At 37.3% G+C, this 17,980-nt stretch overlaps 1 protein-coding gene across 6 annotated transcripts in view; it reads right to left on the bottom strand.

Annotated features, from left to right (window-relative positions):
* Nucleotides 1-3,771: 3,771 nt before the first annotated feature.
* The window catches only part of MRPL22 (mitochondrial ribosomal protein L22), a 36,326-nt gene continuing 22,117 nt past the window's right edge, over nucleotides 3,772-17,980 (bottom strand). For 5 of the 6 annotated variants that reach the window (XM_082651942.1, XM_082651939.1, XM_082651937.1 and 2 more), the window contains 5 exons: nucleotides 16,607-16,742; nucleotides 12,881-12,946; nucleotides 12,002-12,079; nucleotides 10,203-10,272; nucleotides 3,772-4,065 (listed from right to left, as the gene is read on the bottom strand). In XM_082651942.1, the coding sequence (XP_082508068.1) occupies nucleotides 3,854-4,065; nucleotides 10,203-10,272; nucleotides 12,002-12,079; nucleotides 12,881-12,901 (381 nt within the window). In that variant the 5' untranslated portion in view covers nucleotides 12,902-12,946; nucleotides 16,607-16,742 and the 3' untranslated portion in view covers nucleotides 3,772-3,853. Of the gene's footprint in view, nucleotides 4,066-10,202; nucleotides 10,273-12,001; nucleotides 12,080-12,880; nucleotides 12,947-16,606; nucleotides 16,743-17,355; nucleotides 17,449-17,980 lie in introns of all 6 variants that reach the window. The other variant, XM_082651941.1, reaches the window with a different exon arrangement.

Here is a 17,980-nt window from a genome sequence, read left to right as displayed (position 1 = left end):
AGCCTGATGAAGCAGCAACCTCATTTACGTAATTTATAGTTACGGAGTCCACATCACCACCTGGCGTGTTTTAGTCACACCCGAGGAAGGCAAAACTCAAGGCTAAAACTCATGGAGCCTCTGCACTGAAAGAGAGCCCAGAGACCCTCTGGCCCAGTGATTCTCTAGCCACACATCACTGGGGCATTCACTACAAGTGCAAACCCCCTGGTCTCCCACACCAGCTCCTGACTCACTAAGTCTGAGATAGGGCCCAGGGATTTGGATCTTTTAACAAGTCCTTCAAGTGATTCTGAAGAAGGTGGTCTACAGACAACACTGAGCCTCTTATCTTCTGGATGAATGAAATGGAGGCCAGGGAGGGAGGAGACCTGCCCAAAGTCGTCTTCTGGTTAATGAGTATGCCAGGACTAGAATAAAGTTCCCTTTCCACCACTCCAGTGTTATTTCCATGATTCCATGCTATAATAGCTTAGGACCCAGGATCTGCCCTAAACCTCAGTGGCTTACTCCACTGAGCTCTTTGCCTTTTTACCCACACATTAAGGTAACTGCAGAGGCCCAGAAAATACCTGTATATTCACTAGGTATGCAGAACCAGGTACTTAAACCTAGAGTTTAAATCATAGCTCCAATATTCACAAACTGTGTGACCCTGAGACAGTTATTTGTAAAATATAGCATGGAACATGTCAAATAATGAGGTCCCAGTAAATAGTAGCTATAATTAATGCCATCTTAAAACATGGCACTAAAGCTACATTCTTCATTTGACCAGAGGGATATTCTCAAAGTACAGTCCCCTACAACAGAATCACCTGGAAGTGCTTGTTTAAAACAGATTTCTAGTGAATCAGAACCTCTTGGGCGAAACCCAGAAGTCTGCACTAATAAGCAAGCACCCCAAGTTCTTCCTCTACATACAAACGTTTGAGAAACCCCGGACTAGGGCTGTGGACAGAGTGCCTCTTGTCAATGAAAACATGTGCATCAACGAGAATCAGGTACTGCCGAACACTCTTAACAATTTTCTGCTAACAAGAGGGAAGTGAGTGCCACCTACTGCCTTATTTTTATTTATTATTTATTTATTATCATTATTTTATTTATTTTTGGCTGCGCTGGGTCTTCATTGCTGCGCGTGGGCTTTCTCTAGTTGCAGTGAGCAGGGGCTACTCTTCGTTGCAGTGTGCGGGCTTCTCATTGCGGTGGCTTCTCTTGTTGCAGAGCACAGGCTCCAGGCACACGAGCTTCTGTAGTTGTGGCACGCGGGCTCAACAGTTGTGGCTCACAGAATCTAGAGCACAGGCTCAGTAGTTGTGGTGCATGGGCTTAGTTGCTCCACGGACTATGGGATCTTCCCGGACCAGGGCTCAAACCTGTGTCCCCTACACTGGCAGGCTGATTCTTAACCACTGTGCCACCAGGGAAGTCCTGTGCATTAATTTTGTGTCCTGCAACCTTACCAATTCACTGATTAGTTCTAGTAGTTTTCTGGTGGCATCTTTAGGATTTTCTATGTATAGTATGTCATGGGCAAACAGTGACAGTTTTACTACTTCTTCTCCAATTTGTATTCCTTTTATTTCTTTTTCTTCTCTGACTGCTGTGGCTAGGACTTCCAATACTATGTTGAATAATAGTGGCAAGAGTGGACATCCTTGTCTTGTTCCTGATCTTAGAGGAAATGCTTTCAGTTTTTCACCATTGAGAATGATGTTTGCTGTGGGTTTGTCATATATGGCTTTTATTATGTTGAGCTAGGTTCCCTCTATGCCCACTTTCTGGAGACTTTTATAAGTGGGTGTTGAATTTTGTCAAAAGCTTTTTCTGCATCAATTGAGATGATCACATGGTTTTTATCCTTTAATTTGTTAATATGGTGTATCACATTGATTGTTTTGCATATACTGAAGGATCCTTGCATCCCTGGGATAAATCCCACTTGATCATGGTGTATGATCCTTTTAATGTGTTGTTGGATTCTGTTTGCTAGTATTTTGTTGAGGATTTTTGCATCTATGTTCGTGATATTGGTCTATAATTTTCTTTTTTGTGATATCTTTGTCTGGTTTGGGCATCAGGGTGATGATGGCCTTGTAAAACAAGTTTGGGAGTGTTCCTCCCTCTGCAAATTTTTGGAAGAGTTTGAGAAGGACAGGTGTTAAGTCTTCTCTAAATGTTTGATAGAATTCGCCTGTGAAGCCATCTGGTCCTGGACTTCTGTTTCTTGGAAGATTTTTAATTGAAGTTTCAATTTCATCACCTGTGATTGGCCTGTTTATATTTTCTAATTCTTCCTTACTCAATCTTGGAAGGTTGTACTTTTCCAAAAATTTGTCCATTTCTTCCAGGTTGTCCATTTTATTGGCATAGAGTTGCTTGTAGTAGAGTCTCTTAGGATGCTTTGTATTTCTGTGGCGTCTGTTGTAACTTCTCCTTTTTCATTTCTAATTCTATTGATTTGCATCCTCTCCCTTTTTTTCTTGATGAGTCTGGCTAAAGGTTTATTCATTTTGTTTATCTTCTCAAAGAACCAGCTTTTAGTTGTATTGATCTTTGCTACTGTTTTCTGTTTCTGTTTCATTTATTTCTGCTCTGATCTTTATGATTTCTTTCCTCCTACTAACTTTGGGTTTTCTTTGTTCTTCTTTTTCTAGTTGCTTTAGGTGTAAGGTTATATTGTTTATTTGAGATCTTTCTTGTTTCTTGAGGTGAGCTTGAATTGCTATGAACTTCCCTCTTAGAACTGCTTTTGCTGTGTCCCATAGGTTTTGGATCGTCGTGTTTTTGTTGTCATTTGTTTCTAGGTATTTTTTGATTTCCTCTTTGATTTCTTCAGTGATCTCTTAGTTATTTAGCAGCACCGTTTAGCCTCCATGTATTTGTGTTTTTTACTTTTTTTTTTCCTGTACCTGATTTCTAATCTCACAGTGTTGTGGTCAGAAAAGATGCTTGATACAATTTCAATTTTCTTAAACTTTCCAAGGCTTGATTTGTGACCCAAGATGTGATCTATTCTGGAGAATGTTCCATGTGCACTTGAAAAGAAAGTGTATTCTTCCGCTTTCAGGTGGAATGTCCTAAAAATATCAATTATTTTATAATGCAAGCCTGAGACTGGTTCAATTCCTCTCTCCATTAATTTGAATGCACTCTGAAAAATGAATCAATCCTAAACAAGACAACCAAGCAATAGAAAGCATTGTTGGTAGGAGACATAAAATAGTCATTATTTAAGTAAAATAAAACTTTCTAAGTTAAATGGTTTTTGGAGTTTTAGATTAATATATCTAATAAACTCCTGTAATTTCAAGTTACTGCTAAATCAGTAAAGGAAAATATAATCCCTCATCCACTGGCCTACGCCAACAGTGAAAGGAAAAACTGAACTACAGAATGCCCTAAAATACTGCACTGAAACAATGTGCAGGGATGCTCCCGTCCACCACCCCCTCCCCCAGTTCCAGGAGAAAAATCAAGTGAAATAGTAAGGACAAGTTTTCTTATCCTGTAACTTTCTACTCAAGTCCAGTATCAAAAGTACCACCTGCAGGGCACAAGCTAGAAAGCTAACATTGCCTTCAAACATCACTCAAAAAAGCCTTCTGAATTACATAGTCTGTCACTATGTTTAAAGCTGATGTCTCCTTCTTAGTTGCAAATACATAAAATATACCCAGAGGCTCAAGAGAGATGGGCAGAGCTTTATAAATATTCATGTAAAACTAGCAGTTGTACTTCATATTACAATAATTCAATGACAAATCATAAAAAGCATCTGTCTTTAATTTTTGTTGGTTTTAGGAAATGAATGGTAAAATATATACACTGTGGAGTCTTAATACCCCCATCATAGAGTGTGAATGATGGTCCGGTTGCGAAGCTCCTGGATATACTCTTTGGCGTGGGCGACTGCTGTCTTTGGTGCCTCAGGTGGAGGTGGAGGGCCTTCCACCAACTTCACAAAATAATGGCAAAAAACCTTCTCCATAATCCCAAAGCGACCTCTGCCGTGGTATCGGATGCGTTTCAGGTACTGGCCTCGCCCTGAGGTGGACTGAGCTAGACAGAGAAGAAAAAGAAAATTATAGGAAACAACTGTATCCACAAGATTACAGCTTGATCAGCTGAGCAATTTCTGCCCTTTCCTCAACTGGATTCTAAGACTACATGAGCTCACAGGCTGGCTACAGCAGGTTTGTCTCAAGACAAGTATCTCCTGAGCCCTTCCTTACTAAGGACCAGGCTCTACTCCAGGTGCTGCAGAAATAGGAGTGAACAAGAATAGCAAGGGCCCTGGCTCTGTGCAGTGCACACTCTAGAGGAGAAAGAGAGAAAATAAACATGATCATTTTAGTTAGTGACAAGTGCTACGAATAAAGAAAACAGTGATGTGACAGAGACTGATTGGGTGCTGGGAGGCAACTTGAGACTGGAGGGTGTCAAGAGGCATCCTTGAGGAAGAGACATTTGATCCAAGACCAGAATGAATCATTCATGCAAATATCTAGGGGCAAGGTGTTCCAAGAAGAGGGAACAGCACGTGCAAAGGCCCAATGGTAGGAACATGCTTGGCTTGGTTCAGGAACAGAACCTGCTGAAGCATAGTAAGCAAGGGAAAGAGTGATACAAACAAGGGGACGAGATCAGAAATGAAGGCAAGATTACACAGAGCCCTGGAGGCTGAGGGATGACGTTCTGATTTTATTCTAACTGTATTATATTCTAACTGTTCCTTTGGAACCAATGATTCCCAAATGCTGTCCTCAGGCTACTACATCAAACTAACTTAGGGAACATATTTAAAATGCTGATGCTGAGATCCCATCTCTAGATACTCTATATTTGGAGTGGGCTTTGAAAATTAAATCCTGAGCAAACAACACTCCCCCACACCCCAAGCAATTCTGATTCACAGCCAGGTTTAGGAACTCCTGTATCACATCTGTCCCCTCATCTCCCCTCTCCCATTCAACATGTCAAAGTTTGACCCTGCAAAATTTGAAGAAACCTCTTAAACAGCACAAGAAGAAATCTGTTCACCTGTTCACCCACAGTAAATCAGGGTAGTAATTACCTTCTACCACCTTCTGAATTTACTTAGTCTTACGTTTTTAGTTAATTTAATAAGCCTTTTAAAAAGGCAAAATCTATAGCATATGTAGCAAATTAATTCACTTCAATACTCACCATTCTTTTACTGTGACAGAACTTTATATTGCAGGGACCATATCAAAGTATGTGCTCCACAACCCTCTAACTACAAACCTCTCATGAAATGGTTTCAGCAGAAGCACCCTAGCTTTGCCAAAGAGAAAGCTAAGGATGAAAGTGATTAAGAAAACTGCCTAGGGTCTCAGTGAGATAAGGAGAGAACTACCACCCTTTTATCAACTTCATCTACTGGCACTAAAGAAATGAATTTAAGAATTTCCAAAGATGGGGGTGGGGGGCAGGTGGCTGAAATGGGTGAAGGGAGTCAAAAGGTACAAACTTCCAGTGATAAAATAAATAAGCCATGGGGATGTAATGTACAGCATGGTGACTATAGTCAATAATACCATATTGCATATTTAAAAGTTGTTAAGACAATAGATCTTAAAAGTTCTCATCACAAGAAAAAAAATTCTGTAACTATGTATGGTGACAGATGTTAACTAAGACTTGTAATCACTTTGCAATACTGAACCATTCAGTTGTACACCTGAAAGTAATATAATGTTATACATCAATTATACCTCAATTTAAAAAAAAATTAATTTTTCCAAAGAAAAAGCAGCATTACACAAATCACTTTATAATACAGTACTACCAGGTGCCCTGAATCCACTTGTCAGGAGGAATCCTACAAACAAAAACAGTGACATTGGGAAGAGTGTAGAAACTTCTAAAAAGATTTTACAAACATGGTAGCTAATTTTATCCAAAACTGCTACTCTACCCAACTTGAGCACCAGTTTCCAAATACCCTGAGAATAAGGAATACTACTCCAGTGAAGGAAGTATCAAAATTAGCTAACTGTGCAGGACTACATAATCTATCAAAACACAATGATCAACCCTATGAGGGTCTATGTTAACTACCATTTTCCTTCCATCTCTCCCAAAATACAGAAGAGAAGACACTCAATACCTGCTAAATGCCAGTTATGATTTCCTCCTTAATCCATAAAATATCATCTGCTTACCTTTATGCAAATAATGCCATCCCTTTTTTATGTCAAAACAAAAACATTAATTCTTCTGAAACACCAGGGTTCTTTAACACTCTGGAATGGGAATACCCAACACAGCCACTCGGACATCTGAATGAAATCAGGGCTTAGAGTATAAATTCCGAATTGTTTTTTTTTTTTTTTTTGGCCGCACCACACAGCACGCAGGATCTTAGTTCCCTGACCAGGGATCGAACCCGTGGCCCCTGAATTGGAAGCGTGGAGTCGTTTCAAACTGCTTTAGTACGGAACCATTTCAATTAAATGAAACAATACGTAGATGCCTACTTTCACGTGAATCTGTTAAGAATGAAACACGGGTGAGAGTAGATCCAAAACTGCTGCCATTCATTCACCCAACATATAGAAATTCCAAGTTCCTGCTGGGTGTGAAGCGCCATCCTGGGCTCTAAGGATACAGCAGTGACCAAGAAGCCTTTCTGCTTGTCCCAGGCCCCACCCCTGGAGGCCTCAGAGCACAATTTCAAAACCAATGCTTAGAGTTAATAGTCTTAAAACACTGCCTTAATAACATAAATCTCTTACCCAAAAACTTCCTGTGGTTCCTCGTCAATACTGTTTTAACCAAATGCCACAGCTTGCCATGTTCAGCCCTCTGAAATCTAGGCCATGTTCACCTTTTCAATTTCATCTCCTCTAAGGCAAGCCTCTACTTCCTCTGCACTGTTCTACTCACTGTACCACACACTTACTGCTCATCCCAACCTATGTGCCTTTGCTTAAGTGGTTACCTCACTTTGAAAATTTTTCCTCTTGGACACTCCTTCAGATCCCCAAAAGCGTATCTTCAAAAGCTAAAATTGTCTAGAAAATCTCCATGACTATTTTAAACTATACTGACCTCCTCTTCTCTATTCCAACAATACCATTTACCTGTTACTCTTTTTGGTCCCAAACCATACACTACCTTGTGTACGTGTTCATGTTTCACCTGTAAAAGTTACTTCCTCAACAAAACTTACACTCCTCTTGTACTGTCCCCAAAGTTCATGCCCCATAAGGAACAGAAATGATTTTGAAATACATCTTCTGCTAATTAATATCATTTTTTCAATACAGATGTTTCTGGTAAATTTGCTTAAATTCTAAAATAAATTTCAAAGTTTTCCAAGTACATACAATACTAATAGTGTACATGGTTTTGTTCCAACTAGGGAGAACAATTTATGTATTCTTCCAAAGGGCTATTACTGTCAAAGAACAAAACTACTTGTGCTAAATGTTTTAAATTGCTATAAAAGATATACCATCACCTAACTGTGTGTGTGGTATACTCACTGAAGGCACTCAAATACTTTTTGAATGAAAGAAAAAACATAAAGACATCTCAAAAGTGGAAACGACCTTCTAAAGATAATGCCCAAGATAATGCTCTTCTAAAGATAATGCCCAGCAGGTACCATATTTAAAATATTGTCAATATTTCCTAGTACTTGTATTTAGGTAAATACGAATCTTGACTTAACTTTAGAAACTCTCCCCCTTCCTCCTTCATCATTCTTAGCCCAGAAAACTGATTTACAAAGTCAGTCATTCACTTTCCCTGAAGTGAACTACTATAGATGTCATGAATCATGAAGCAGTGACATTTTATTAGTCCATGTCCACTTGTTAAGGCCTGTTCACAGTGTCATTAGTCATCATTTTAAGTCTGAAAAGGAAATGAACTTTCAAAGTCTGTGGTCATGCAATACCAGGTATTAGCTTTAGACTGATGACAAGCATTTGAGGGAATTACCACATAATGAGAACATATGCTACCAAAAAAGCAAGTCCCTTAAAATGCCAGTACTTACTTATTTCAGGGGACTGAAAGACCTATTGCTGAGCCGAAACAGTAGCCAACAAGTAACTAGTCTTTCAAAGCTCTAAAAGAAGTCTATGGAATAAAATGTCTAGGCCTTTTCAAAGACTGTAAGAAGATAAATCCATTTCCCAGATTTTATAGGTAAGAATGAATAGAACTTACCCAGGCTTCTCCCCTGGGGTTTCAGATTCAGTAAGTCTGTGGTGAGGCCTGGGAATCTGTATCTTTAATAAGAACCTCAGACGATTCTTATCAGGGAAGTTTAGCAAATACAGAGATAAAATGCCTGATGTGTTGTGGTCAGATACTTCATCTTCCTGTGGGTACTCATCTCTTTTTCCTTCATAATGGAATTAGGCAACAAAATACTTAGCAAATGAGTTTTTAAAATCATAAGACAAATCCAAAGTTATTAGCCCTACTTAAGAAAAGAGATTTTGACCCAGAACTACATGAAAGGAAGGTGTAGGAAGGGCAGAGGTTTTTCAGCAGAAATGTGCCTGAAGAGACCAATGCATTAAAGGACCATTCACATGGGACTGGTTAAGTTGATTTTTGCTTAAAGGCAACATTGGACTTTGCTCCTTCATTTGGGAAGACAGGATTAAGCTCCTCACCCTCTCTCTCAACAGTACTACAACTGTTGAAACATATTTAACACAAATTCCATTTCACTTGCATCTGATTTCCATTATGAAATGTTGCCTATCAGCTAAGAAGCCAATATTCCTATAAAGTTGAACAAAATTAAATAAATTTGATTTCATATTCAGTCATGGAGCAGGAAAGGTCACCAAGAGGTTTTAAGCAAACAGTCTTGCTCTTTATTTCATCTCTTCCAATGATTCTGGGTCCTTCCAGCATTATTTATTCATGCTGCTCCCAGAAGAAAATGCTTATGATTAATTACTGTGGACTGCATCTTCTGAGTTGCCATTTGATTCTCCTCTGTATAAGAATGTAATTAGTTATACAAGATTCAGCTTTAAAATAAGATATTTCAGTTGAAAATCATAACTTATTTGAATTTCAGAAGTAGGTGTGGTTGCCAGCATCAATTCCAGGTGAGATGAGGTAAGGTACTAACTAAATCAGAATAAATATCTCCAGTAGAGCAGAGGTTATATGACAAAGTGCAATTTAGATGTTTTTTTAAAATTCTAATTTTTGAAAAACTATAAGGCACAGCTAACTTCCCCCAGAATGATTCAGCCTTTTACCCTCCATTTGGAGAGCAGCAGTTCCCATATTTTGAGTTTAAAATAGCTTTAGGTAAAACAGTCCTTCTCATATGCAGGTTTGGCAGATTGAGAAAATTTTGCTTTGACATCAACATCTCTGTTTGATTACAAAACTGCTGAGGTTAGCAGTAATTGCTGCAGTAACTCCAGCCACTGCTCTACTTTACTGTGGTGTTAGGGGAGCGGGGGGAGAGCTTTATAATAACCATTGATCTCTTTCTAAAAAAGGAGCAGTATGAAGGTATGCTACCAAAAAATCCCTTACATTTGTACAGTGTACCAGGCTTCCCAAAACATATTCCCACACATTAATTTAATGTGATGTGGAACAAGCATACAAAGCTGAGGTAATGCTTCAGGATGTAATAACAAAGGGGAACCAACACATCTGGGTCATCTGAGCCTTCGAAGGCCCCCTTGGCTTTTAGAGTTCAACAGATTTTCCATTCTGGTAAATGGAAGACTAACTTATAGGATACCTTTAGGGATTAGGCACCTGGCTTGGCACATTATAAATAAAGATTTTTTTAAGTCCACCTGTGATCCTTTATATATCTCCTTTGGGTTGACAAAGAATTCATTTTTTAAAAAATCAGTTACATTCTTCCATAGTTTCATTATGATTAACGGACCACTCTATATATCATCTTGATATCCATTATTTAATAATTATCAGCAATAGGTTTCATGATCTCAGTCTCATTACGGAACAGGTAACAATAAAGCAGTAAAGTTAGGACCATTTACAACTGACTAACATTAGCATGCTGAAGGCTGAAGAATAAGCTATTACCAGCAATTTTCACTAGCAAACACAGTCCAAAGTATTTAGATATCAAAGATTGTTATTAGATGAAGAATTTGGCATCACTGTTGGAAGCCATTTTCCAAAGCTAAGAATATTAAAGATCTTACCTATATATAAATTGGATCTGAATTCCACATTGTGGTCTCTCACTGCCATATCTTGTGCTTCTAAGAGAACCTTAAATAAGGAAAAGAAAGGCATTCATATGGCTGACCTGAACTAAAACAGAATTAAATTTCTCATTTCTTATTGTTATCTCTATGACTGCTAATCACATGCCTTCCTATTGCAGTCAGTTTTAAAAAGAGAATATCAAATTATAACAGTACTAAGGAAAAGGGATACAGTGAGCTTTCCTTCCTCAGACAAGAATTGCAAATGCAAAGAACACAGTCCAGGTCCTGCTAAGTTTTAAATGGAATGTGTAAGCTGTAAAGGAGGAGATAACAACACTTGCAGCAGTACCCTTGGTAATGGGCATTATGGCTTTGATTCATAGACTTGTCAAGTTCAAGAAGCTCAAGGGCTAAATCTTATTGAAAATTCTTAAACTTTAGATCCAAAATAACCATTAACAACATCAGACAAGTAGAGAAAATCATACTTGAAAATTTCCTTTAAGAATTATTAAATTTGGGAATTCCCTGGTGGTGCAGTGGTTCGGAATCCGCCTGCCAATGCAGGGGACACAGGTTCGAGCCCTGGTCTGGGACGATCCCATATGCCGCGAAGCAACGAAGCCCGTGGGCCACAACTACTGAGCCTGAGCTCTAGAGCCCACGAGCCACAACTACTGAGCCCGTGTGCCACAACTCCTGAAGCCCATGCGCCCAGAGCCCATGCTCCACAACAAGAGAAGCCACCACGATGAGAAGCCCATGCACCGCAACAAAGAGTAGCCCCCTCTCACTGCAACTAGAGAAAGCCAGTGCACAGAAAGGAAGACCCAGTGCAGCCAAAGATAAATAAATAAATAATTTTTTTAAAAAAAGAATTATTAAATTTATACTCCAAGGATATTTTGAATTAACTTCCTCCAGAACACATTTTTTAAAATAGGACAACTGTTGTCAGAAATAACAGAAATCAGATCTTTCCCTCCTTTAAAGATGAAGAATGTAGTACAAAGCTGGGTACACAACAGATAATTAGTAACTGCATTCTGAATGGAAATAAATACAAGCATTACAATAGAGCCTCTTACAAGTCTGAATCCAACCACCTTAAATATTCACCCACTAAAAGATATGACTTTATATGAAAATTAACTGAACTATAGGAAATAATGCTAATATCCCCAGATGTCCTCAACTCAGTTTTTTGAAACAAAAACACTCATGTGCCTAGAATGAGTCAGCACAAATATCAACAGTCATGTGCACCTAGTGAATCAGCTACATTTAGAGCTAGAAGTGTCTTTAGAGATCATCAAATCCAACCCCACCTAGTTTACAAGTGAGAAAAATGGAACCAGACAAGTGTCTTGCCCAAAATCACAACAGAAACTATCAGAGAAAAGATAAGACTCCAACTCCCCTGAGTGCCAGTACAGTGCTCTTTCCACTCAACTAGTTATAAAATCCCAAGCTCTCAGTTGTGGAACTTACAAAAAAAAAAATCTTTTAAAAAGTTTATCAAGCCCCCAATCATTAAAAATAAGATGTATCATTTCACTTCACAGACAGATCATAAAACATAAATCACTATCTGGTGCAAATAAAAGCATCTAAGGAAAAAAAAATAAAGCACAGAACATTCCTAAGGTATAAGGACATTAATAAAACTGAGTCCCCTCAATCTGTATTATATAAACTATGCATTTACACTAGCGAATTCAGGATTTAGGCAAAGCTTACTAACACCTGCAAGCCAACTATTCGCTCCCTCCCCACCAATCTTAGTTTACCTCTTTAATTATCTGGGCCCCTTTTTTGTCACTGAATTCCAACTGAGCCAGAGCCTGGTCAATGGACATTCCTCGTATCTAGAATTAAAGGGTAACAGACAAGAGAAAATAAACAAATTAGTTTACAAAGTCAGCATTCCCTTTTCAGTGAAAAGTAAAAGTCTTACATAATCCAAATAACTTCTAAAATTAGCTAACTAGTTACATGTTAATTACATCTCAATAAAAGTGGGGAAAAACCTTTTTCATTAATAAAAATAGCTAACTAAATGCAGGCAAAAGAGAAGAAAACAAGTTTGAGAAGGGATGCCACCACCCTCTGTAGGTCAAAATCAAACTTAAAATTTTTAACCACTAAACCTGGATTATAATGGTTTCAATAATAATAAAAGAAAGCGGACGTGACAGAGAAAGGTCACAGGTTGGCAAGGATCACAGTAGGCACTAAAGGCATCTCCTTCTCCTATAGAAGAAATGTATTACATGTGTATTTGCTGCTTTTGTCTTCTCTCATATATAAATTTCATTTTCGAGGTAAAAAACTTACAAAGGCAACAGTTTTGAAATAGGTTGAATCAACTTTTACAGATACGTAAGTTTACTTCCTGGATTCTCTAACTATAGCCAGGTTCTTGATGCCTTTCTTCTAAAGTGTCTATATATCCAACATGGTTTAGTTTGTCAGGAGGTAAAAATTAAGCAAAATCACCAATCTCTGAATTATCACTTTTGGATTACCTACGAAATGTCTAAAAATGTAATTATATTCCTCACTTTTTGGAAAAAACAGGGCAAGTTTTTTTGCTTTTTTCAAATCCTGGGGTAAAATTTGTAGCTTCTTTCCCTATATATTATACGGTAATAGTCATTTTAGCTTACCAATTTTGCCAAATACCACATCTTGTCTTTGCTGTACTTTATTTGTCTTCGACAATGGTAGATTTCCTTACAAACAGGAAAAAAAATTAAGCAATTTTATCAAAATGACAGTAAAACACTGTTAATAAAGTTTTTACTTTCTGTGCTTAATGAAATGCTGCCATAAGAAATAAAAACATTATTAAGAATTTGGAAGACTTCCCTGTGGTGCAGTGGTTAAGAATCTGCCTGCCAATGCAGGGGACACAGGTTCGAGCCCCGGTCCGGGAAGATCCCACATGCCACAGAGCAACTAAGCCCGCGAGCCACAACTATTGAGCCCATGTGCCACAACTACTGAAGCCCGTACACCTAGAGCCCGTGCTCCGCAACAAGAGAAGCCACTGCAATGAGAAGCCCATGAGCCTAGAGCCCATGCTCTGCAACAAGAGAAGCCACTGCAACAAGAAGCCTGTGCACCACATCGAAGAGTAGCCCCCACTCACTGCAACTAGAGAAAGCCCACGTGCAGCAACGAAGACCCAAGGTAGCCAAAAATAAATAAATAAATTTATTTATTTTTTAAAAAAAAAATTGGGGGACGCTTTTTCCCTATACAAAGTTATACTTTTCCAAATTCTCACTATGTTATAAAGATTACTAAGGGAAAAACAAACTGTAAAATGGCTAGTTTGTGACAAAGTTTGCAATGCTGCTATACAAAGGAATAGTAAAAGACTTAAACTAAAGTATTTTGAAAACATTTAGCTGGCTAAAAGAACAAAAGAAAAGGTACAAAAAGGTTTCTTGTTAGTGAGGAGAACAATGGCAAAATGGATAAAGTAACTATTTTCATAAGAAAACCAATATTATAAGTGTTCAGTCAAGAGCAGGTTCTAGAATCAGACTACCTCGGTTTGAATCCCAGCTCTACCATTTACCAGCTACTTAACTTCTCTCTGCTTAAGTTTCTTCTTTAAAATGAAGATTATAGTACCTAACACATAAAACTATAATAAGAATTAAATAAAGTTACCTATATAAAGTAAGTACTTTACAGTGTCTAGCACATGGTAAGATCTTACTAAACGTTAGCTTTTATTGTCTTCTATTTATAGTGGTAGGTATATCCTACTGAATTTTTAAATCAATCATCCGTTAAACAATTTATAGTTCACAAAGCACTTTTCATATTTCATATCATCTAACTCTATGAGTTGGGAGAAAAAACACTTTATAAACCTTTTACAAAATGAAAATCAGAGAAATCAAGTGACTTGTGCAAGATAGCAAAGTTTGTAAGCTAGTGCCACACAGGGAAGTATGTGAAGGGCTTAATACAATGTCTGGCAGGTGTATCTTTAAAGTTCCCCTCATGACTCTAAAACCCACATTCTTCCTACTATTATACCATAATGCCACTTAAAAAAAATTAGAAAACATTTTTCAAGGCAAATAAAAGCAGAGAAACCTCAAAACTTTCTAACATTCTGACTCCTGCTAGAAGTTTACAAATGCCTTAGGATTTTACTCATTGCCCCATCTACTATTATTTAACTACATATTCCCAATTCTGAAGATCAGAATGAGATAGAATAGTAAATATTATCTGGCCTTCTTCTAAACAAGAGATAAAACAAATTTTTAAAATGTTTGCAGGTAGCGGATTGGAAAGCCTAAGGGACACTGCAAATAATGGCACAGTGTATCAACTATGTGGCTAGGTGAGGAAATTATTCCCTGTTAATAAGCAAGGTGTTTATAAACAGCATTAATAATTTAGTCATAACAGGTATAACTGTTACACCAAAATCAATTTACTAAATACTATTTAAAATCAGAAAATGTTAAGGTATTTTCCAAAAGTCTTAATTTGTCCCAGAAAAGGATTACTCCCTCAAACAAAATCTGTGCAAAATAGAGAACTAAATGATGTTTCTCCAAAGTGCCTATATAAAATCTAACCAAACGTCTTCACACAGGCACTTATAGAAGTATATATTATGCAAAAGTTAACCAAAATAGTTTCAGTAAATTACAATATATAACAAATGATTTAATTGACACTGTTCTTCATTTGCTAGAGTTAGGTAGATAATCTACTGTTAACTATTTGAATTTTGCTATTTAGGATGTATCCTGAAGTGTGTTTAACATCCAAAAAGACTGGTACTTACAAAATACAAACTTTCGCTTTAGATTCTGGACCTGACAAATACTATTATGATTTATTTCCAGTTAAAGCCAAGTCCAGAGAGCTCAAGTAAGAAGTAAAGAAAGCTCATTATAGAAAATATATATATTTTTTAATTTTTACTTTATTTTTGGTTGCATTGGGTCTTTGTTGCTGTGCGTGGGCTTTCTCTAGTTGCGGTGAGAGGGGGCTACTTTTCGTTGTGGTGCACGGGCTTCTCATAGCGGTGGCTTCTCTTGTTGCAGAGCACAGGCTCTAGGCGCACGGGCTCAGTAGTTGTGGCACATGGGATTAGTTCCACCACGGCATGGGGGATCTTCCCAGACCAGGGCTTGAACCCATCTCCCCTGCATTGGCAGGAGGATTCTTAACCACTGTGCCACCAGGGAAGTCCCTAGAAAATATTTTATGATATTTGTACAAATGTGTAAATTTTGGTTAATTACAAAATGGAGTCAATGCTTAATAGCACAGATTCTATGACAAATCAAACTTTTAAGCTCTGATGGCACAATAAAATATGAAAGTTAACAACTCATTTGTTTAAGCTATTAAGATCTCTTTTTCTTCTTATTTCCCAATCAGGTAGGAGGTCTTTAAATGAATAAATTAACTCCCCTAAATGAGAAAAAAAAAAAAACATAAAACTGTACTAATTCAGACTAATATCTAGATAGCAACTGAATTTTAATAAAATGCATGCTGTCAAGTTCATATAAAAACTAAGCAAATGACATTACTTAGATTATATTGATTATCCAGTAGCCTTAAATCCCAAAGGACCTTAAAAGATGTTTGCTAAACTGAATGATTTATAATTAACACAGTAATTCTATTTCTAAAGTACTTATCACAGTTCATTTTCTTAAGGATTCAAATGTTCCCACCTTGTTTATGCTATTATTACTTACTTAAACTTTTTAAGAGATGTGTATGTATCCCACAGAAAATTCATATTAAGCTAGAAATTTGTCTTTTATTTCAGACTAGAGCAATGTCTAGCAATTTGGAAAGGGCAAAAGGATTCTGAGCAACTAAAGATAAGTTAAAGTCTGGAAGGAATAATGTATCGCTGGAAGGAATCCAATGATTTGATTCAAACCTTAGGTTCAAAGTTTTGTAAATTACAAAAAAAAAAAGGAAGACAAACCTCACAACCAAGTGTGTCTATACTCAAGTATAAAACATTGGAAAATCATACATATGATTTAAATATTGGCCAACGGCTTAAGCCATTTTTACCAACCCCTCATGCTCCATTATCAAGCCTCTTGGAGTCAAAAATCAGTCGAAACGTCTCAAGCTATTAGCTCAGTTTTAGAGTTAAGGCTCCTATCCAGGAAGTTAAGTCAAGGCAAATAAGTAAAACAAAGACAATCATTTTAACTACAAAAAAGATAAATCTAGAACATTTTCTGTACCAATTAAAAGATCAAGCAAATTCCTGTATAATTTTTTTCTTTTCTTAACATGGAATAATAAATCACTGCTAGCCACACAAGAGCAAGAGTGCTTTATCAAAATCAAGAGATTAGTTCTACCCACAAACTTACAGCTGGTCTCCGAGGTTCTCCAGGCAGTTGTGGAGGATAAACAATTTTATTCTTCTTCTCCCATTTTCGAGATATTTCAAGAGAAGCACTTGTGTGAATATGTGATTGGGGTAAAACGCTGTGAGATGAAAAATGCCTGTAAAGCAACAGACATTTAGAATCTTTTCCAAAGATTATCTATCTTCTGAACCACATCAGCTCCATTTTGATGGCAACTATTTAAGGATCACAAGTGGAAACATTCTAGACATATTTGTTAACAAAGAATCGAGATTACATAAAATACCACAAAGAGCTAGTAGTTTACTGAAAACTAAGAAGAGTGAAAAGTCAGTAACTCATGTAAGTCAAATAATAAACAGTTATTAACACAAGATTTTAATTGAGGTATAGCTGGTGTACAACATTACGTAAGTTTCAGGTGTACAGCACAGCGAGTCACAATTTTTAAAGGTTACATTCCATTTACAGTTATTATAAAAGTTTGGCTATGTTCCCTGTGTTGTACAGTATATCCTTGGAGCTTATGTATTTTATACATAGTAGCTTGTACCTCTTAACCTCCTACCCGTTCTGCCCCTCACCCCTTCCCTCTTCCCACTGGTAATCATCACCTTGTTCTCTACATTTCTGTTTCTTTTTTGTTTATATACACTAGTTTATTTTATACTTTAGATTCTACATATAAGTGATATCACACAGTATTTATCTTTCTCCGTCTGACTTATTTCACTAAGCAGAATACCAACCCAAGTCCATCCACGATGTTGCGAATGGCAGAATTTCATTCCTTTTTATGGTGGTCAACGACTATTGATTCTCTACTGTAAGTCATCTCAGTCCTAAAATAGATTTAAAGGCACAGAGGATCTCTGACATGATCTGTGGAATTCCTCAACTTTGTTGAATAATCAAGACAAAAACATCACTTTCTAATCCCTAAGAAATTAATGCATAAAGGTGGCTTCATTCGCCTCCTGATGTAAAAAGACACCACCCACCATCCATGAAGTAGTCTTTCTGCAAAAACAAACTCGAATTAATCAAGCCTCTAGATTCAATGCAGAAAATACAGAGACAGGGAAACCTGTTAAACAACACGAAGGGGATGCACTCAGCAAAATCCAAGCTGTACAAAACTCTACAAGACGAACAGCCCATTTTCTTCAACAAGTAAATTACAAGGAGAAAAAAAAAGAGCTGAATAAAGAACCTACAGATTACGAGAATTAAGAAAAAAGTCAGTTAATGGGTGGACTTTTTAAAAAAATTTTATTCAATGTATTTAAACAAAAAAACAAACAAAACAAACAAACAAAAAACCCCAATTCACCCATTTCTCTCACCCTCAACCCGCTGCCTCTTGCAATCACC

This window comes from Grampus griseus (genome assembly GCF_964374135.1).
Source record: "Grampus griseus genome assembly, chromosome: 3".
In the NCBI taxonomy this organism is placed as follows: Eukaryota; Metazoa; Chordata; class Mammalia; order Artiodactyla; family Delphinidae; genus Grampus; species Grampus griseus.
This window is presented reverse-complemented; position numbering and strand designations above follow the sequence as displayed.